The following is a 23064-nucleotide window of genomic DNA, read 5'->3' on the forward strand; positions in this document are numbered from 1 at the left end:
ATTAACAGATCTGGAATAATTTACACAGATATGACTAAATACAGTTGCTTCCCAGGTTTTTATGTCCTGCCTCTCTCTAGCTACCTTTAAAGGATGACTTTAGCATAAAGTCATCCTTTCTTGTAGGACTGCTATTTCACATCAACAACAAATATTTTAATCTGAAATAATATCTAACAAAGCAGGGAGAAGGGGAGATTTAAAGGTTAGTCTAAATATTTTCTCTAGCTCATATTTGCATTCATTACTGCAGACCAAATGCATATACAGTTGAAATGTACTGCAGGACAGCATTGAATAGGATATTGTCAAATCAATGTTTCACTGAACTTTCTGACAGATTAATATTAGTGTCTTTTTGGTTTACAACATTTAAACTACAACACAAAACTACAGGATAGAAAATACTCTTTTTGGAAACTGCAACTTAAAAGATTTTCATTTTCTTCTTCATATATATATTCAGTTTTAAATAGTCTTATTAGTTGTCTTTTCTATGCAGTTTTAATCAGGAAATATACAGCAAAACCTACATGAGAAAGCTATTTCACAGATGACAAAATTCTCTGAAGTAACAGTTATGGAAACAACTTATTGTATGCAAAGTAAAACAAATCTGTCTTCAGGGAGGACTGTCAGAATACACAGTAACTTACAGACTAGATAACGGATGAGTCTCACATATTGACACTTTGTTGCAACCACGCAAATCACTCACTATGCTTATCTAGAAATTGGCTAGTTCTCCATCAATGAGGACTTCTTATCTCATCTGGTGTTTTCTAAATTTGTTGTGGATTCTTCAAATAAGAAGATACATCTTCCATTCAATGAAAAGCAAAAATAATCTAAGTGGCATTTTTTTTTAACAGTTTTGTAAAATAAATATGCTTCAATTATATATGAAACTTCAAAATTAGTCAATACATCTGTCTTTCCTACTACCACTTACCTAAAGAGTTCTTCTCTAGACAGCTCATCTTATGTACAAGAACTGACGAAAGCAGTTGCATAAGAAAATGGCCTCATTATGGCCAAAACTGTAGCCCCACACATAAAGAAAGCGTCAATGAGTAAGGAGAGCTCAGGCTGATCAGAGTACGAAAGCAGTTCTCTGCCTATGAAGTTACCAGAAAACTCTCCAGAGACTTCATAAAGGTGGAAAAACTCTTCTCATGATTACAACAAGCATGACCTAACAAATCAAACACCCACCGAGATATGCAGTTTTTTCACTGAATAAAAAAAAGTGAAAGGAATTTGCTCACTGTAATAAACAGTAAATTCTTATTATGTAAAAATAAATAAATAAATAAATAAAAAGACTTGCCATTTTGCAAAATAGACTGATTTAAGTTATGTGTTAATTACACATTCCTCTTTCACAGTGTCTCACTACAGGTAATAATACCAATTTAAATAAGCCAGTGCCTTACTCAACAATAGTTCAAGCAGCACAGATTTCAAAGGGTGGAGAAATATTCAATTTTAATACAATCACAATCTTTTCTCCAACAAAAGCTTGTTCTTTCAGTGATTTTACTGAAGCAATTCTCAAGTTATTCTATGAGGCAAATTCTTTCAAGTTTTGTATCTCTTTTTCAGCCCAGGGATTAAATTCATTCTAAATTAAAACCTCTTTACGTCTTTTTATGCCAGTCTGCATTATATATTTCCATTAGTACAGTAAGAAAAAAATGCATGAATACTTGTTTTTTTAAGATCGTCTTCCTGTTATGGAAACTACACTTTCCCTCAATTTTTCTTACATATTAAAAATCTTCAAGTTTTTAAAATAACATGAATAAATGGATTGCTTCAGCTGTAATATGTATCAAATCCAAAAAAGACTGAACAGCATAATATAAACTACTCCCCAGTTTTCAATTTCTTAAAAATTCTTCAGTTGCTCATAGAGATTTTTCTAAACTTAAAAGAAAATGAACAAACAAACAAAATAAAAAAAACCAGACAAAACTAACAACACAAAACAAAACAAGACATGAAAAGCAAAATAAACTCATTTATGTTTCCTGTCAATTTGAATGATTTGTTTTCCTTAGTTTCTGTCCTGGCACATAAAAAACTTCGAGATCTGCATGGCCTACTTTCACTGCCATTTCAGGAAGGATTCATGTCGTCTGCTTTGGAGGTGTCTGTATCTCAGCTAGTTCCCTTATGTTCTGTGGTGAATAGAGAGAAACTGGTCACTTTTAGTACCCAATTTATGTAACTTATTTTAGATGTCTGTTTCAAAATGAGACGGTTTACTCACCTGGGAATGCCCATTTATCTCCACTGACTGCAAGGGAGAGAAGTCTGAAAAACGAACTTAAATTTAGACACCTTCATTTGGCCAGATGAAACCCAGGCTTATAGTCCTTCCAGATACAATCTCTATTTCACATGCCCAATGGGCCTTTTGCTTTTAAATCCTGTATAATAGAACCTTGTTTCCTGACAAAGTTCCACTGTTCTACTCCCTGAGCCAGTCACTAGTAATTTGCTTGTAAACTCTGTAAAAGACAGCATTATTCCAACAGTGACATGGTTTGTTTTCTCTTGTCTGTATGTTTTTGATTCTGCTATTACAGCATCATATAGCTGAACTTCCACTAAAATTTGGGCAGATCTAGAGCTAGCCATTTTCTCTCATTTTTTCAGCTTCCTAAATTTGTATGGAAGTTGGTATACTATTGATTTCATGCCCTCGTTTGGTTTTTTTTTTTAAAGTGCCCCTTTTTAAAGGGCAACCCATTATATTTTATTTCCTTTTAAATTGATTTCATTCTCTAAGCTATACTGCACTTAGGATAATTTCAGTATCTTCAACTGTAAGAATGTCATCCTAAACCACATTCTCTTCTATACTTCACAGCTTTCTTACAGCTCTTCAACTTAAAAACTTTCTTGCAATCTTCTTGATGTTAAATGTCAACAGTTTGGTTTTAGATGAGGTCATTCTCTCCTATGTAGGCGCCGTTTATTTGGAAAGTCCTTCACATAATGTTTCTTCCACAAAATGTTAAAAACCTTTACATATGAGCCTCTGAGTTTAAAACATTGGGTTGATGAGCAGAGCTAATAGCCAAAAGCAATAGCTTTGGATTTATTTCCATATTTCTAACCTATTTTGGGTTTTGGACAGGTTTATTTTGGACTCATTTACACTAAAATAATTATTTAATTCCCAGAGTGGCATTTGCTAATCCCTTTGCAGGACACAGATTATCTACTATCCTTCAAAGGACTGACAGACTGTCACTAACAAGCATTCTAAATTAAAACTGCTGTTATGTTGCAATTAACAAATAGAAATAAATAACTGATATAGCTAAATCTCAGGAATCCAAGATGAGGTTGTTCAAGTACACCACAGCTCTCATTTTCTTAACAACTCTTCAAAAACACTGGAGTCAAAAAACAGTTTTAAAACAAACACACATTTAATTCAAGCCCTAGGAACAGAACAGAAAGGTTTTTCTTGCTTGATTCCCAATAGAAACACTACAGCCACTTATTGTTTAAATTCTTCAGAGACACATTAAAGACTCCATCAATATGTAAACCACTTCACTGTATCATTTGTAGCTTTGCTTGACATTTAGTTTCATACACAAAAACCAAGGGACAAAATTGTTCTTCATGCATGTTGATATTCTAAATTTGAGGTACATCAGAAATAAACCTGGCATTCTTCCAGTTTATTTCAATCTGGTCACACTAGGGAAAATATGCTTAGGTTTTAGCCTCCCAATAATTCTCACAAGAATCAAAGCTATCTCTCCAAATGAATTGTTAGCAACAAAATTCACTATCCACTATCCAAGGTCAAAAAATATTGCTGACCGTATATGAAAACATTTTAAGGAAGCTTATGAACAAAGACAGTAACCTTGATATTTTTCATTTACATGCTTTGATAAATCCCTTTTGGAAGATCAGGCACTTAGTATTTATAATTAATGATGATCTGCACAGATATAATAAGCAAACTGCATTGATTTCAGCCAAGTTGTATGGAGTAAATGATCTGATAGCTTTTTTCCACACTTATCGCATTATATTCCAAGATTAATTTATCTACATTAATTCTGGTGCTACCTTTCTTGACTATAAAGTGACAAGTGGAAGGAAGGGACTATATTCTTTTCTTCCTGAGTAAGTTCCTTTCACGAAGTTTACTACAGACAACCCTCAGATTTCCTGGAAAGAAATATCAGCTTCCCTGTAGAGACACTCCACAGTACAGATCCAGAAAGTACATAATCCTTGCACACAAAAGTAAGCCTGATAGAATGACTGTGTTACCTATTCACACCACTATAGTTTCAGCAGCTTTACCATCATTACCAATCTCTAATATTTTGATTTATATATACAACTTTCCAGGTTTATTCCAACCTGAGGTTAGATAGACCTTGGTTATTTATACAATGATAGCTCATCTGTCATACACAATTTTGAAACAAGATAATTAAAGCCCATAAGCAAGGGTGCTGGGTATGCTGGGATTCCAGGTGGACTTTGAGAGCTGTCTCAAACTTGTCTCTTTTGTAACCTAGGATTTCCACCCCCCCACCCCCCACCCCCCCTCATATCTCAGTACCACTTGTGCAAGATCACAGTGCTTCCCTGCCTGAAAAAGCTGTTTGGAAAACAGTCACAAATTTTAAACGTATTTTACTTTAATGACATTGGCTATATATGCATTTAGATGGAAAACAAGGTGAAAGAGGCACATCCAAAATCAACCATGTTTGGAGACAGATAACTATGGAAATGATGAGACAGAAAAAGAGGATGTGAGCTCTACTACATCCATTAGCCAAACCCTTGCTAAATTATAGGTATCAAAATAAAGCTGGCATTGGAAGCTGTAACTGCCCACTTATCCACTGGCAGTCATGAAAAAAGACTATATGCAGTACTTCCCATTCTGCAATTCCTTCTTGAAAAATTAATGAAGGCGATTTTGCTTCCAAATCTTTCAAAAGCTCACAGTATATACAAAAGTATTCAAGGACCATCACGCTGTCTCTTTATTTTCCAAGGAACAGACACTTGCATGTGGCTATACAGTCCTGTTAAATACCTTTTAAAAAGTAAACTTATGGTCCCAGCACTACTGAGAAGGCAGTACATTCAAAAGGCAGTAAAGCTCACATTCATCTAAGTAATACAACTGTACAGTGAGCAAAAAATGTAAAATACTTTTGCTGGAGAACAATCTCTCTTCTAATTTAATACTGAAAAATCTGAAAAACCTGAAGACTGCAGTGTTACATTAACTGATGCCACTTGATCTCAAAAATAACTCGTAACTTGTTATGATTACTGGTTATGATTTGGTCATGCATTTTAAGTTCATCTTCAATACTTAATTTAGACTTTGTGAGTTAATACATGATGTTCTATTCTCTAGTTTTCTAGAGAATTTCTTTACATCTCTTCATAATTTAGTTGCTTCATATGCTGTGGAAAATTCAACAGGATGGAAAAACCATTATGAATATTTCCAGGCTACGGTGCAATGTGCCTAATGAGAAACTTAAATTTCATTTTCTCAAAAACCAACATATGTAGTACTAAAAGTCCTTGTCAGTCTTTAACTATAATTGTATTCTGCTCACTTCTAAGAGTGTCTAATTAGTTGTTACTCACACTGACAGAACACATACCCTCTCCTTCAGAACCAAATATGACACAGCAAAATATTTTTGGCATCTGTTGTTAACTATGTATTTTTGAATATTCCAGGAACACAGCCATCAGAGACCAAGAGATTCTGGTGTCATTTGAAATTGTCTGGCAAGATGGAAAAGTTTAGAATGAATCTTTTTATTGCCTCACATCAAGATCAACAGATAAAAATCTACAGCAATGTTGAGCTCAGACTATTGACAAGTAGAAATAGGATTTCTACCCATTATTTCTTTTCTTTGGATAGCAAATAGAGTAATGAAAGAATTAGCATGAATGTTTATGTCTGGCATATAGCAGAGCTTAGTAATTTGTAGAGTGCAGGAAAGTGAAAATTGGCTGATGGGTTTAATTTGGACTTGTTTTTACACTTAAAGTAAATTTAGCTAAATTGTTTGGATACAAAAATCTAAATGTTTCATTTTCCAAGCATTTAGTTTTTCAGAACCTCTTCCAGAAACAGTCACACATAGTATCATTTCCTTAAAAGATGCAATTCTAATGAATAAACTATTCATCTGTTAGTAAATTTTGTTTTGAAGCAATATGATTTACAGCCCAAGACTGTGAAGTTTGGAAAAACTTTGATATGTGACAGAAGCTAAGTTTAGTATAAAAGGTGGCCAAGAAATTCTTTGCTATGATATGTAAATCATACTACTGCACTTACAGTAGTGTTGCCAGTACTGTCCAGTCTCACAGAATACCAGTGTCATTGTTGGAGCAATTCCAGAGAAGGGCTACAAAGACAACCAGATGGCTGGAGCACCTCTCCTATGAAGACAGACTGAGGGGTTGTTCAGCCTGGAGAAGAGAAGACTTTGGGGAGATCTCATGCCTTCCAGTACCTGGAGGGGGCCTACAGACAAGCTAGAGAGAAATTTTTATGAGGGCATGTAAATTTTTACGAGGACTGGACAAGGGTTAATGGCTTTAAACAGAAAGATCAGAGCAGATATGAGGAAGAAGTCTTTGATGGTGAGGATAGTGAGACACTGGAACAAGTTGCCCAGGAAAGTTGTGAATGCCTGTAAGTTTCAAGGCCAGGCTGGATGGGGTTTTGAGCAGCCTGGTCTAGTGAAAGGTGTCCCTGCCCATGGCAGGGGGATTGGAACTAGAAGTTCTTTAAGGTGCCTTAAAATCCAAACCATTCTATGATTCTATGTACACTTGGATCTTTCATACAACTTTATCAGGCACAAGAGAGGTAACAATCTTTGTAAAACACACAGTCCTTGCAGCTTTTGTGGTCAAAAAAAACTGTCTTACTCCCAAAATTTTCCCTTAATTTTCAACAGATTTCTACCAAAATCCTGTGACAGGCATTTACAATAAATTTTCACTTCCTTTAGACTGCCTGATTCGTACAATTTGCTAACAGCCTAAGCCCGAAGTATTCCTGGCAGATCTCACTCCCTTCACACTGCTTGACTAGCACAAGAAAGGTATCTGGAGATCAAGTTTTCCTATATGCTTACGCAAAACTGTACGAAGAATGGAAATATCATTCATGCTGATATGCTTTTGGCCACTGGTCTAACCCAATGTGAGCACTTTAATGTTTTACCATATCATTTTGAATATAGTACCTAAAGCCACAGACATTCATCAATATGTAGGATATGGATATATACATATATATGGATATATACAATCTTACATCCTCTGACTTCTACTTTGTTATTTTCTTGTGAATTCATACCACTTGCTTTGCTTTTTGTCTGCTATTTAACATCTCGTTTTCAAAGATTTGTATGTCATAATCTCATGCTTTCATTACCATGTGATAGCTGTCAACTGAAACCCATAATTTTAGATACAGAGACAGGATTCCTTTTTTCTGCCATGTACACCACCTTAAATTCAACTATGATTTTCATTCTATTTACCATACACTCAATTCAGTAAAGTCCCCTGGCAAATTTTCATTGTTGGTGCTACCTTACCTACCCAGAGTAAGTTAGTAAGTCAACACCAAATTGACACATATCAGTGTCAATTACTGGGTTTTTTCCATATTATTTATGAATATATTGAAAAGCCTATGTTCAATAAAGATATTGCAAACTTCACGGGAAACCATTCTTCACTGATCAAAGCATCACACATTTTAATCAAGTATTTATCCTTGCAAACTTAAACACAATAAATATTTTGCTTTATAACCTCCAGTAAAGTACCAGAGTTAGCATCCTTTATAAATTTGGGCCACATGTATTTATTAACAGGATTCACATAGCAACCAATTCTCTCAAAGCAGCACCAGATATCCAAAACTAAAAATTTCCTTTTACAACAGCCATGTTTGCTTGTCCAAAAGCATATGATATTTACCCATTCATTCATTAATTCTATTATCCACTCAATAATCAATAATGAAAAGGAAAAATCACGACTTCAAGTGCATTCAGATGGGTAGTAGGAAGAGTTTTTGTTTTGCAATGATCAATTACACAAAATGATGGAGGAGATTCAATGTTTTCCTTAAAATAACAGAAACACCACAGTTATATCAAAAAGTGCTTTATTTTCACACACAATTTCTTCAGTCTGTATTTCTGTCTAAAGATTGTATTAGACACTTTTAACAACCGCATAAATGGTCTGCATTAATGAACAGGTATTTCAGTCATTTATAGGACTGCTAATATTTTAACCTATGAAATCATTATGTAAATTAATTTCCACCACAGCCATTCAACTTCAAACAGCTGCACAAACCAAGATTTTTCCTTTTCTAAAGAAATCTGCATACTATTGTGTTTTGTATCACAATTATACAGCACCTGTATTGTCCTTTCCTGGAACAAAAGAGACCTTGAAGCCATGGTCCATATTTTAGGTGCTTGCTGTGATGCTCACCTTACCATCTGTTCACATTAATCTCTCAAACGAATCTGCTCAAAAGCATGCCAAATATAATCAGATTTATGGTAAAAAATATTTGTAATTAGAGGCAGAAAGGAGCACTTGATCACTAGAAGTAGTGAAGTTCTGTGTACATCTTTAGTCAGTCACCTTTAAGCTTGCATTACCATAATTGACAGTTTTTCTTCTTTTGAAAACACCCACTTGACAAAGTGGACAAGATAATCTGGCTACTGTATTAGCTCTGTAGCTTTTATGACCAAGTGATTCTACACAGAAAGAGCATGACTTGGCCTCTCCATTTCCTTCTCCTTCTTATCACCCACTACAGCAGACTAGCAAAACAACCTACATCTTCGGAAAAAACATAAAAATGCTATTACTTAATGAATACTGTTGAAAACAACATAGGGTGTGTCACAGATTCTCAATACCAAAAGGATCATAGAATCATAGAATAGTTTGAGTTCGAAGGGACCTAAAGGTCTTCTAGTCCAATCCCCCTGCAATGAGTAGGGACATCTTCAGCCAGATCAGTTGCTCAAAGCCCCACCCAAACTGACCTTGAATGTTTCCAGGATGAGGCATTTATCACCTCTCTGGGCAACCTGTGCAAGTGTTTCATCAGACTCATTGTAAAAAACTTCCTTCTTATATCTAATCTAAATCAACCCTCCTCGAGTTAAAAAACTGTTACACCTTGCCCTATTGTAACACGCCCTGCTAAAAAGTTTGTTCTCATTTTTTAAAATCCCCTTTAGGGGGATTGAAAGGCTGCAATAAGGTCTCCCTGGAGCCTCCTTCAAGCTGAGTGATCCCAGCTCTTTCAGACTGTCTTCATAGGAGAGGTGCTCCAGCCATCTGATCATCTTTGTGGCCCTCCTCAGGACTCACTCCAACAATTACATGTCCATCTTACACTGGGTGCACCAGAGCTGGATGCAGCACTTCCAGCACTTCAGGTGAGGTCTCACCAAAGCAGAATAGAGGGACAAAATCACCTCCCTCAACCTGCTGGTCATGCTTCTTCTGATGCCAACCAGGAATGAAGACTGAACAAGACAAACGAATTTGAGCAGCAGGAAAGAGAGGAAGCCAGAGAAAAATAGGGCTATTTCCAGTCCTTCAGAAGCTACAGCTTCTCTTGTATCCTGAACCCCCTTAAATTAGCCTTCTTAGCTCTCTCTCTCCCATCCAAAATGCACTCCGTAATGATTATGAAACTGAAATTTCTTTCTCTCAAAAGTCTTGACTCACTTCTAATTATATAAATTCAGAGGTTATAAAATTGTGGTTACAGATGATAAAACTAGCAGAAATAGAAAATTTAATATAGAGAAGTTGGAAGATAAGCAGGAACCAAAAAGCTCTGTAAAAGAAGGTTCATTCTTCATGTAACAGTTACCAAAGTTTTAGTCTACTATCTGTTAAGAAAAAACCCAGCAAACTGGCAAAGTACTTTTTCATTGAAGACTAAGACATATGGTAGAAAAATATGACTAAGCAGAGACCCATATAAGGGCACAAACATGTGTTAAACATCAGCTATATTTGGCACAGCCATAGATCTCAGCACCTTGCACCTAGCCAGGTGGATGAACACAAGCAGGTGCAGATTAGAAAGCAGGACTACATAATACCAAAGTCACATTTAGAGATCATACAAATACTAATAGGTATCAGTATCTCTGACATCAGATGAAAAAATGGGTTTCTCTGTGTTAGACTCAGGCCCAGAGAAAAGCCAAAGCACAGGGATTGAATTAAAACCTTTGGATAAGCTGAGATACATGAAGTCACACCAAAGTGTGACTATATATAGAAATATAGATTTTTAACTTTTTGTAGAAATATAATTAAGTGCCTTGAACATTGAAAAGCTGCAGCAAAGAGACCTTAAAACACAGTTCTTGCTGCAGCAGTGTTACCTTTTTACAGAATTCTTTTACTTTAGACAATATATAGATTAGAACTATACTGCTCACATTTTTTAGATAGAGTGTTCACAATAAGAACTGATAGAAACTGTATATGCAGATCTGTGTAATACCTATGTAATACTTGTGTAAGACTTACAACTGTTAGAATTAAACCAGGATAGGTTAAGAAAAGGAAAACTAGAATTGTGTGTTAATCTTACTGGTAAATTAACAAATATAATCCACACTTCTGTAAGAAAAGAATTAGAAAATAGAAGAAACTAGAATTAGAAGAAGCACCTGTTTTCTGCCTGCTGTTTGCTGTTGCTGCTTGGCCTTACCCTTGAACTCTGCCTTCAAGAAAGCTACGAGACTATGAAATAAAAAACGTAGCAGAACAGCAGCCTCCTCTGCTCTCTTACCCCAGTTCGAGAAGGAAGGGTATCCCATCGAAAGCTCAACATCCCTGTTTACTAAAATTTCTGATACTTGTTCTATTTGATTCTGATGAATTCTAAAACTTTGTATCATTTTAATTTTCTAGTTACAAGACAACACGCGTCCCAGTAGAAAATTAAGCAATCACAAACACTGCATTTACATTCATCTATTTCTCCTCCTCAATTAGCAATATTAGTTTATACTACAAGAAACAGGTTAAAATTTTTAATTTTTTTAAAAAGAAAGTCTTAGATTTCATTGCATAGCCATACAGCCATGTCAAAATTATGATCTCACTCCCTGACATATTTGCAGCAGGTTTTAAAGGCACCATACTGTCTCTAACCCATGCTCTTGAAAAGATTGTTGCATAATATCTTTCTAAACTGGACCTATACCTATTTCAGAGACATCAGATAGGTCAAATAGGTCAATAGACAAGGCCACATTAAAATATCATCTTCCACATCATCTATCTTTATCCATTTGGCCAGCAAATTCAAATGCAATTCAGAAGAACGATGACTTAAAATATTTCATTTAGAAATAGCACTCACTCCAAACCATTTTAGAAAGTAATCTATTTAACAAATAAAGGTCAAGTGAAAATTAGTATTACATGTGATTTATAATGTTACATTTTAAGACAAGGGAGTAAAATAGACCTGATGTATTTGTGATAGCTTTTCTGAATGTATCAAATTGCATGAATAGAAGGATAATGATAATGAGCAAGCTCCAAAAGGGTTACTATGCAAAACTCTCAACAGTGGCAGATCTGTCTCTGCCCAGAGAGCTTACAATGCAAATAATATTATTTTTTGCAAATGAAATATAGAAAAGAACAGAAACAAACAAACAAGCAGAAGTATTTAAATTGATAAGAAGCACTCAGCTAAATGGGCTTTAAATATCCTGTGCTAGTTTCCTGAAATGCTAAACTCAAATTGATGCAATGTAGCACTTGTCAGTGAAGGTATTTCACCCCTGAATTTATAAAACAGACTGCAATGAATCAAATATTTGTTTAAACTGTGTCCCAAACTATGTCCAAAAGTACGTGTGGTTGATAGCTGTACTCTTCAAGCCCAGCAAGCAGCAGACAAGTGATTAACCACAGATATCAACTCAGAATTGTCACTCTTTTAAATATCCTGCTCCAAACTGATGAGAGTTGCCTGAAGAACTAACACAGTATCATTTGCTGCTGTGAAGGGACTATAATTAGCTTGTAAATTGTTTTAATTTGTTTGATTAGCCTCTACAAAAAACAGGTCATCTGAAATATTTCTTCCCTGTTTTGATACCTAAATTACTTTTTCCTTGGGATCATTACAGACAGCATGCACAGTGACACCTTAGTGGTAAGCATCAGCTTTTACAGTGTCTGCTATTCAGACCAGAATTTTCCCCGCTGAACATCTATTAAAAGCTGATTTTTTTCTTTACGTTTCCAACTAAAATTGCTCAACTCTTATTGGAAACCAGGTAGAGGTAGAATATATTATTCTGCCAATACTATGATGTTCTTACAATGATTTCACTGAGAAATTTAAATGACCTTTCCTTTTGAACCAGATCTTCAAATCTGTCCAGAATTACTATGAATATATAATGTCTTCTGAGCTCACAAAACCCTACTTAAAAAGTAACAAACGTTTGCAGACTGCTTTTTGCTTATACTCTGTTGAGGTCACCTACTTTACCCTTTGACAACCTTGCTTATACTGAGCACATTCAATCCCCACATAGAGCCAGCATGGTTCATCTACTCCCAAAGGAAACCTGGGCATGTTTACCAGCTTTATTGACTCTCAAAATTAAACTAATAATGCCAGAAATCAGTCCTTGATTCAGTATTTTCTTTAAATAATACACTGAAGACTATGTGTATCATGCTAGGTTATTAGTATCAGGATCCACTTCAGGGCTATCAAGCATTCAATCTTCTTTGTTCAGTTGCTCCCCATGCCTGGTATTTGATGATGCAGAGGTTCAGCATGAGAACCAAAACCAAGCAGAATATCTCTCCTGTACTTTCAATAGCTTTACCAAAGGCACCTAGGAAAGTTAGAGAAACTAACAGTAGCTTGTCTTGCTGGGAGCTGGAAACAGAAGTACACCAGATAATAACCTGGGGCAAAGGTGGGGAGACGACAGAAAAACAGGGTGAAAAGACACACAGAAAATTGTCTTCACAAGTCTACATACTACTTTTTCAGAACACAACTTGAGTTTGCCAAGTATGAAAACTAGTCCTAGCACCAATTACTAGCAAAAGCCGCAAGCAAAGTTAATGCCTCATCCCTCTGTGCTGTTGCTTATGTAGCCCAGCACTAGCTTGCAATTACTAAATAGCTTGATATTCTTTCCACACAATAATAGACAGCAACTAAAACACAAGCTTGTATTTGCATGTAATTCTTATTTTTCCATATTTCTTTCATAAACAATAACTTTTTTTGGTGAGAAAAGAAAACTTGTTTAGTTTTAATGGTTATTTTGTTCTCAATATTTAACTGTGGTCTGTAAACAAACACAAAGACACCGCAGTAACTTTCTATTATTTCAAACACTAATGTCAATTTGATTAGCCTGTTTCTTTAGACAACTATCATATTAACATAATTCTTCCAGAAGAAGGTATTGTTCATGTGTGTCTTAAATAATGAAAGTTCTGTTCTTGAGTTCTTGAGTCCCTTTCTTAACCCGATTCAGTTCATTTTAATCTTAGAAACCACCCAATTCTGCTGAAATGTCAGTTTCTGGATCAGGCTTCATCTTTCTTTCTTCTCCAGACCAATATGAAGCTTATGTCTTTTCATAATATCTTATATCTCTCCATCTCTCTAATAAGCAGAAGTCCTTGCTTATTGAAAAATGCACTGCCCCAGTAGTTTCATCTGTTAGAGTTTTCCCACATCTCTAACCATTTCCCTTTACATTCGTTCCTAGGCTATTTAGGACCTACATTCTTAGGATGTACCTGTACAGGATGATGGCATGTCAAGATTAATCCAGAGCCATAGTACTAAGTACACACATCACCTGTAAAGGATTTTAATATCTTGAAAAGATCACGCTATCACACTTTCTTGCTTGCAGCTTTGATTGATGGGAGGTTGTTTCCTGTTACAAGGAAAACAGTAAGCAGATCTCAGAGTAGGAACAATCACTGCTCATATCAGAGGCCCTTCATTTGGTGGTGTTCCAGAAATTTGACATGAAAATTAATTTATGTTGGTCAACACTGTGATGGTGTGATCAAATCAGAGCATTCCAGTGCTTCCACTGTTACAAGAACAAATTATTGAAATATACATACTTTTATGGATACCATATCATACTACAGTCATCAAAAAGAAAACACATTGCTCCTGGAGCCTACAGAGTCTTCATCACTGGAAATTTTTAAGGACAGGTTAAACCATTCCTGACATTGTGTTAATTCTACTTGGAGGAACATCTGAGAGACATGTGGGTGAGAGGCTATCACTGTAGACAAGAAGTCAAAATCCAGCACACAGCATTAATGCGTATGTGTGCACACATGTGAGTCTGTATGACTAACAGAAGTCCAGAAACATCCAATGAACAAGGAGTTTTGATTCCCCTGCTCATCACACTGGACACAAAGCTGCAGATTGCTTGTCCTTCCTTCTGCAGGCAGCAATCTTGCACTGAGCACCCAATGGACAGTTTCACTGCTCAGAAAAAGGATTCTTTGACTCAAAATGGTGCTTAGAGCACTGGGGTGAACTACACAAAGCCACTTTGGCTAAAGTAGAGTTTGCCTCCAGGGCAACTGTACAAATTAATACCCTGCTATGCTGAAGAAGAAATTACCTAATCCTCCAGCTACATATTATCACAGATTTAATGATCTTTGCAAAATAGTTATATCATCCAATGATAATGATCTCCACATGAAGCAAACTTGCTCAACATTTCAAATAATTTATCAGCTTTCTGTAATTTCCTGCCACTCTCTTTCCAAAGTCTCTGCCTTTCTTACAATAACTTAATTTTTTAATTTAATGCCAGTGCGGAGGTTCCAATTTTGATTTCATTTAGTGTTCCTCATTTTTCAATATCAGTGAGTGTTATATCTTACATTTTCTTTAGGTTTTTTGTTTGTTTGTTTTTAGAAGTGGAGACTGGCTCACAGAAGGGAAAAAACTGCTATAAGATGAATTCAGCTATAGAACATACTGTAATTATAGCTAGCCAGTTTCATGTGTTAGTACTCATTCCTGATGCTGGTCTGATTCAAACATTTTGTTTGGGTGGTTGTAACTTTAGGACTTAGAGACATTTCTAATAATTGCTGATGATGTCTTGCCTTGCAGCTATCCAGACAAAATTCTGTTGCAATCATGCCATGCCACTCAACTCACTAAGTCAGCCTGCTAGAGTACTTCACAACCTTCCCCATTTAAGTTGCTGAAATAGTGTTGTGTCTTCTGCAAAATTTGCTACTTCTCCATTCATCTTCCATTTTCTGGCCAATAATAGCACATTAAGTGCTAACATAAGGCCTAGCAAAGAAGTGAAGTACACTGCACTACTAATATAAAACTTGAACATACATACTGCCTATTTTCTTTCTGTCAGACACTGTCCATTTGAGAAACCTTGCTTCTCCTTTAACATCTTTTGTTTTTCCTAGGCTTTTCTACAGAAAAGCTGGAAAAATACTGAAGGAAAGTAGCACATATCCTTCGGGTAAATTTCCTTATCTCTTTTACAGTCCATTTTGGAACAGATTAAATGTTTTCTTTCTGATATTTTTTCACCTACTATATCAGTAAATATAACAAATGCTATTGACAGCTTAATTATTACAGAACAGCTTGATTTTTCTTGGAATAGCTGTTAAGATAAGCCTTTCTCATCACTTGAGCCTGCAAATAGCAAAAAATTCTCCTGCTTAGACTGATTCCTACAATGCTAAGATAAAGCATGCATGTTTAAAACTGGGAAAAAAGTTCAAGAAAAGACCTGAAGTTGTGGAATCGGCCTATAGTTTCAGAATTAAGGAGAGAGTGAATATTTTTAAGAATGCTTTGTAAACTATTGAAATGTAAATTTAACCATCCCCAGGACAAGGACTAATCTCATCGTGGGTTTACATAAGCAATATTATTCATTGCTAACATATTCTTTATTAGCACACTCAAGTAGAATTTTAACTTTTCATAGCTGGAAACAGAATAATATCATCATATGTGCTGCTGCCTATATGGGGTTGCTTCGTAGGCCAGATTAATGCCAGGGAGGTCAAAAGCCACAGAGTTGTTATAGCTGTGAGGATTTAAGGAGATAAATCAAGATTTGGGAGAAGTAGTACTATCTTTTATTGAATGAAATCATACAGCTGGACCGCCTGCAATTAAGATCTTGTACTGGGTCTGTATTCCCAAAAACATGAGGGGTTGTTTTCTGAACTGACAGAAATCACTACCACTCTCTGTAAGTCTTGCCTTACTGATACAGAAAAAAGATCAAAACAAGGGAGCATAGTTCTGGAGAAGAGCTTAGTTTTGGAAATTCTGACAAACTAGCGGCACACATCTGAATGTGTTTCCTGGCTGTTGCTTAGAAGGAAGGAAAAATACTGCCCTGTTAAACAGAGAGTGGAAATTAGGAAAAAGTGGTCTCTTCATTGCCTTTTTTAAAAATCATGGTGGGAGGAAAAAATCTTTCACCACTTCACCACAAAGACTTCTCAAATAGCTATTTTTTAAAATATCATTGATATACCTGGTATTTTACTGGCTGAAAAACACTTAAAAACTGCCAGCCTAATAACAGACTGTTCATAGTGAAGGAAAGAATACAAAAGCATGTCAACTCATGCACAAATGGACCTAAAATTTATACCCACATGTGACAATTTAGTAAATTCTTTACGTTTATCAGAAAATTTACAGAAAGGATTTGAAAGTACAGAACAAAAATGCTTTGCAGACAGACTGAGAAAGGTATGTACAATTGAGTAGGAGGGAAGATATGGAACATTAGGACTAATAAATAAATGCTAACCTTGAGAATGAATGCCTAGAAAATTATGGCATTCAGAAGAGCAAGTACAGAGGGCTGCTTGTTTTTGCTAAAAAAAAAGTTACAAAACAAAATGGAAACTATGTAACTAAAATAAACTGGTCTGAAGTATTTTGCAGGCAGAGAAGAAAAAAAAAGAAAATCAGTTAAAATTTGTCTGAGGCAATGTTTTTCAGATACAAAGCATTCATTGCATTTTATCACTCAGTATAATTTACTGTTTCAAAAATTTCATTTATGATATAATGATTTTGTAATTTCATATATTTTGAATCCCTGCAGGTTTTCTTATTATATGAAAGTGTGTACTTAACTATAAAAAACATGATGGGTGCTGAGCTCTAGCACCAAAGTAATAGATGAGTAAAATCTAACAGAACTATTTTACAGACCTGGTTACTGTAAGCAGTCATGTCCCTTCATAACATGTAGAGTGGAAATAGGCTCTAGTGACATACAAAAGAAACTCTTACTTTGGTTATGCCAGTATTAATTATACAATACAATAGCTCCTCTGAGATGAATAGAATCATTGTAGCTTGTGAAATATGTGCATATCTTTTACTACTGAGAAGAACTGCAGAAATGTAATAATTAAATTAACAAATTAGAAGGTTTGCCAAGCACGTAGCAGGATCTAGGTTTATGGATAAGAGTGAGTGAAATGGTAAGATTAAAAAGTAATTTCACTTTTTAAACTGAGACCTTCTGTCATATATGTCCAAAAGCATCCTACTTTTGAGAATTTAGTCCCAAACTGCGCAAGTCACGGTATCGCTGTTTTTTCTGTTGTTGTAAAAGCGTAAGAACAATGTAATTACTACTTGCCAACTATCCCTGTTTTTTAACTGTCTCTATCTTATTGCAGACACATCTTCTTTCATGTTGTTGTCAAAAGCTAAAATCATTTCTTCATAACTATAAAATTAATTTGTTTTAAAATAATGTTATCCTAGATCACTGTACATTAAAAATGTTGAAAATAAACTTGTTCTTGAAAATAATGTGTTGGACTCCAATGTTTTTTGTGTAACTTCTTTCTGTAGCTAAACATTTGTTTTGGTCATATGTGTGCAGTTTTTAACTTCTTTGTTTCATCTCCTGTTTTCATGAACGATTGAATGCAGCACTGGTGAACCATATTCAATGTTGCAATTAAGACTTGAGTAAATCAATAAATTAAGACTTCAGTAAATCAATAAATTTAAACTTTTATTCATGTGCTATAAAAGGACAAGATGCAAGGTGGTAACAGCTTTTTTACTTTTGTTGTGGTTGTTGTTTTGTTGTTTGGTTTTTATCAAAATCAAATCACAACCAAAATAAAGAAAATCCCTAAGAACTAAGAAATATGCTTTTTTGCAACTTGTCTCATGATCTTTCCTAATTTTGGGAAATGTTCTCATCCCCTGTCTATGAATATAGAGCAAATATAGCACTCACATAGCAAGTAACATCTTTGCTATATAACGGTGTGACATTTTAAATAAAAGCGAAAATATGCGCAGCAAGATAAATATGCAGTGGAAACACCTCATGAAGCGAAAGCAGAATCTATTAGCTAGTGAATGGAGGCACGTGTGATGATCAGGCATTTCTAAAAATAACTTGTTGATGCAGGTCATAGAGCTCACTTAAGATTGTACGTGAGAAAAATGAAGCTGATGAAAGTAATTTGATGACAACATATTTACTGTTACCTTTTAGAAGTACATTGCCATTTTCACAGCTATATTTATAATATTTTTAAATTATGATTTAGTTTCACCATTACAACGTACCTTTTCAGGGAGAAAATGGTGACATCAACTGCTAAATCAGCACCCATTTAGTAGATATCCTTTGCAAGAAAAAAATTATTACATAAGCAAAAGGAGTTATTTTTTAAGTAGCACTTATTGCATAAGGAGCTCTACTCACCAGGGAGCAAATGAGTGGACTTTTCCATTTTAATTACAAGTAAAGGAACTTAGTTCTTGACTGGATATCAAATATGCTGTGTAATTGTTTATTATGATAAATTGGTCAAAAATTATTGTCTTTCAAGTAAAATTTTATTATGGCAATCAATTCTCCCAGAAAAAAAAGACATACCCTTTTAAAACTAGAACTTCTGCAGGTCATCCTAGAAAATTCTGTACTGGCTTCTGACTTTAAGAGACAGTACTTCATTTCACAAATTAAGAGAAAGCAACTGCAGAAGAAATATAGCCTTAACCTTATTAGGCTATAGAACACAGAAATCCACTAGGAATGATCACAGCTATTTCATAGAATTGTATTTTAAATTAAAAAGAAAGGTCTGAATTAATGTACAGGTTATTTTTCCATCTCAAAATGCTTCCCTATTTCAAACCACTATAGGATACCAATTACAAAAGCATCAATAAAAGTAATAAAGAGGAAATCAACTAGTCCTGGTTTTGAATAATCGTCAAATATTGACCTAACAGAAAAGCACAAAGTTAAATCTGTGTAAAGAGTTTGATATTTTGAAACAGACAAGATAAAGTGTCATGTTGTTATCTACCTACATAGAGATGAGGGACGTAAATATATGGAGGCTGTTCCAGTTTGCTGCTCATTATCATTCTTGAAATGACTAAGTTTTATTTCAGATAGCAAAAACGTGCATAGGAAAAGGCTGCCTGGAGGCATTTTCATAGTGCATTGGACTCTTCTACCAGCTTCATGGAATTTGGGCAGTAGTTACTGTAAATTATATCACTCTTATCCAAACTACCACAAAGACAGCTTAAGGTGTTTCCCCTCTTACAAGGGCATTTCTTACTTTGATATCTACATGATTAGCATAGCCATTTCTGTATTTCAGTATCTCTGCAAAAAAAATGCTTCATATAAAAAGTCATTTGAAATATTTGACAACAACAATTTCAGTCTGAATTATTTTATGAACATGCTTTAAGTAACAGGTACAAAATTTTGATATTAGTATTACTTTAGAAATGTAGACTAAAACTAAATACCATACTGCAGAAAAAGCCTAACAAGTTATTGAACCCAGAGGGACCATATTAACATGGAAACTTCCTGTGCCTTATTCAGTTTTCCAATAAATGAAAAACCCCAGAGTTCATGTGATAAAGCAGAAAGCTAAACACAGATTTAGCCATCAGGCAGAAATCCAGGTATGACTGAGCTCAACACAAGAAGTGGAAAGTAACTCTTCAACAAAGTTTTTCAATGCAACTGTCTCCTTTTAAGAAGTAAAAATCAGCAATTTCTGGTTATTATATATATTATATAGATGCATACCGTTAATTTTCTCCCCACGATTTTTTAAAATAATATAAACAAAGTCAGCTTCTTCTTAGTGAGGAGATAAAGATATCTTACATTTTTTCAGACTTTAGCTAAATTTGAAATTGGCATTAATCCCCAGAAACTGGAATGATGCTTCTATACTGCTAACAACTGTTCATTGTCCTATGACTTCTGTGATAGTTAGGAAAACAAAAGTGCAACAATGCATCACATTGTTAGTCTTATACGGTTCTCATCAAATGAAGAGTGGGAAGGATTTCACTGCATGTTAAAATGTATTAAGAAGGAATATACAAAGAATGAAGAACTATTTCAGGTGAAAGACAGTACTAACAGCAGAACAAATAAATATAAAAATATAAATGCACTGTATGTATGTATGTACGTATAATATTCAATTGATCATCAATAAATTCTGGATAAAACATTAGCATCTGAACTTGCAATAAGATATGCTGAAACAATCATCCAGTTAAAGCACTGGATACACAAAATTATAAAAAATATATGGTGTGACAGCTTGTAATAATGGAAAGGTATTAGCTGAAGTGGTCTTACTAACCAATATTTTCCAGCAGAAAACTAAGAGACAACTCCTTGAATTCTATCACCAGGATAAGTCAAGAAAAAGATCTCATATTTTGAATAAGTAAAAATGAAAAGATTAAAAGCACTTTTCAACAAAGTAAACTTTCAAGTAAAAAAACTTTAAAAAAAAAAGCTTAAAAACTGCATTGGAAATGTTGATTATAAAATGACTTACTCTCTAATTTAAGGAATATCAAAGAAAATTCCAAGTGAAATCAGAGACCCAGATTCACTAGAGGGAGAATTTCTTTCCTGGAGGAAACAGAAAAAAAAATAGCTTGCAGAAGAAGAGCATGTAGAAATAAGCTCTATTTATTTCACTGGGGAAGTCCAGACACCAAAGTCTCAACATGAAACAATGTTTTAAAATCTTAAATATAAATCCTTACAGCTTAAGACATTGAGGAAGTATGTCAGTCTGAAATGTTTCTATTTATTTGCTGAACAAAATATTTCAATAACTTTTTAAATTAATATTGTAAAGTAATAGCAAAAATCAACTTCAAGTTCTTATGCCCAGACAAAACCTATTCTGGCTATTGACTACCAAAAAAAAAATTCTTAAATTATCACAGCATCTTAAGCATTCAGTTGGTGTAGGGCAGCCTGCAGATTTGACATCTGTTTTCTAAGGTCACCATTTAAACAGGATCACAAAAAAAAAATTTGCTTCTTACAAAGAACAATTTACATAGAAGTGAATCACTTCTGTATGATGTTTTATAAGACCTAATGTAGCACTGCTGGCACTCCAAAACCTCATATTAAAAAAAAAATGAAACATACCTCATAGGATAGTTAATGTGCTCTCTGGAGACAGAAAAATTGCTTACATTTAGGTTCAAAATTCTTGACCGCTGTTTTACACTCATCACAACAATTTTCCAAATTTAGACAAAAGGAAAGACAATGAATTATAGGTCAAAATTTCTGTAAATCTGAATTTAAGTCCAAATGTCTGAATCTGAATTTTAGTACCCAAATGTCAACTTTTCTATATTTATACTCCCTTTCTATTTGAAGATATATTTTTCCAGAATCTAATTATGTTTTTGGCAGAAACATTGCCCAGAGCATTCTGGAGTTCTGCAGATTTTTTAACACCAGAATTCCTGGCAAAATCCCTATATAGCAGACAAAATTTTAGCAGAAAAAGCAAAAGAATAAAAGCAGTAAAAACCAAAATTCTCTCCTCAACTCTTACATAACCAAAGTACTTTGAGCTTACTTTCTCCTATTTGGCCAAAAATGAAAGACTGTAACAGGGCTCAGAAGTACCATTTCAGAATGGCGCACTTTTCATTGCAAGCAGCCTGAAGTTTCTGCAGTCAGTTGTGCCAAATATTTTTCTCATGAAATAAGATCCTTTGAGAGAAAAAATAAATTTTAAAAAAATCATTAAAGTTTTTTTTAGTATTTCATTACTCATGTACATAAATTCTATGAGACTGAAACTTTACTTATAACCTCCTTTTCCCCAAGCTAAACTCCAACACATGGAATTCTCACAAACATTACAGAAAATTAAACACTAGAGGCAAGAAAGATAAAATTTTATGTAAAACTGTAAAGAAAGGCGAAGGATTTGTTAAAGAACATATGAAAAGAGTTTGAAATATTCACTGTCTTGATCATCTCCTCTGTGCAAAAAAACCCAATATTATGAATCACCAGCATGGAGAATGAGTGAGCTACTTCTGATTTCTCCCAACTAATCTTCTTATAATATCATGCCACAAAAAAGAGAAAATTACTTCGTATTCCAGAGAAAAGAACATCATTAACACCGTACATCATATTATAATTTCATAAAATAATTTTACAAAATCAATATATGTTCTTCAACAATATTACAAAGTATTCTTAAGACATATATCCTTAATTTCTGCAAATTGTTTTGTAAGGACTATGGAACATCATTCCAGAGAAAGCCTAATTCTTAAACAGAATCAGAGGTCTCCAAATTTGTCCTTATGCTGCACAGTAGGTGCATATTTACCTCCAGAACTCTTGACAGATGCTTTCAGGTCTCTTATGCACCACCGAAGTCCGAAGATCTACAACTTCCTTAGGCAATATAAACCAGTGCTTTTACTTTACTGTCAAAAGTGGTTGTCTCATGTGCTGTTGTTTTTTCTCCCTAATATCCAACCTAAAAATCCCTCACTCTTCCCTAAATATACGTGTGAAAAGCAAG

The 23064-nt window shown here is 34.6% G+C and overlaps 1 protein-coding gene across 5 annotated transcripts in view; it reads right to left on the reverse strand.

Annotated features, from left to right (window-relative positions):
- The window catches only part of IMMP2L (inner mitochondrial membrane peptidase subunit 2), a 427594-nt gene that overhangs the window by 305345 nt on the left and 99185 nt on the right, over positions 1-23064 (reverse strand). The window contains exons 4-5 of one of the 5 annotated variants that reach the window (XM_042018037.1): positions 2276-2319; positions 2090-2183 (exon numbers count right to left, since the gene is read on the reverse strand). The exons of the other annotated variants lie outside the window; for them this stretch is intronic. Of the exons in view, the coding sequence (XP_041873971.1) occupies positions 2164-2183; positions 2276-2319 (64 nt within the window). The 3' untranslated portion in view covers positions 2090-2163. Of the gene's footprint in view, positions 1-2089; positions 2184-2275; positions 2320-23064 lie in introns of those variants that run through there. 5 annotated transcript variants of the gene reach the window in all.

Source organism: Corvus kubaryi, unplaced genomic scaffold (genome assembly GCF_017639235.1).
Source record: "Corvus kubaryi isolate FWS band 111438036 unplaced genomic scaffold, C.kubaryi_AGA036_p1.0 137, whole genome shotgun sequence".
Taxonomy (NCBI): Eukaryota; Metazoa; Chordata; class Aves; order Passeriformes; family Corvidae; genus Corvus; species Corvus kubaryi.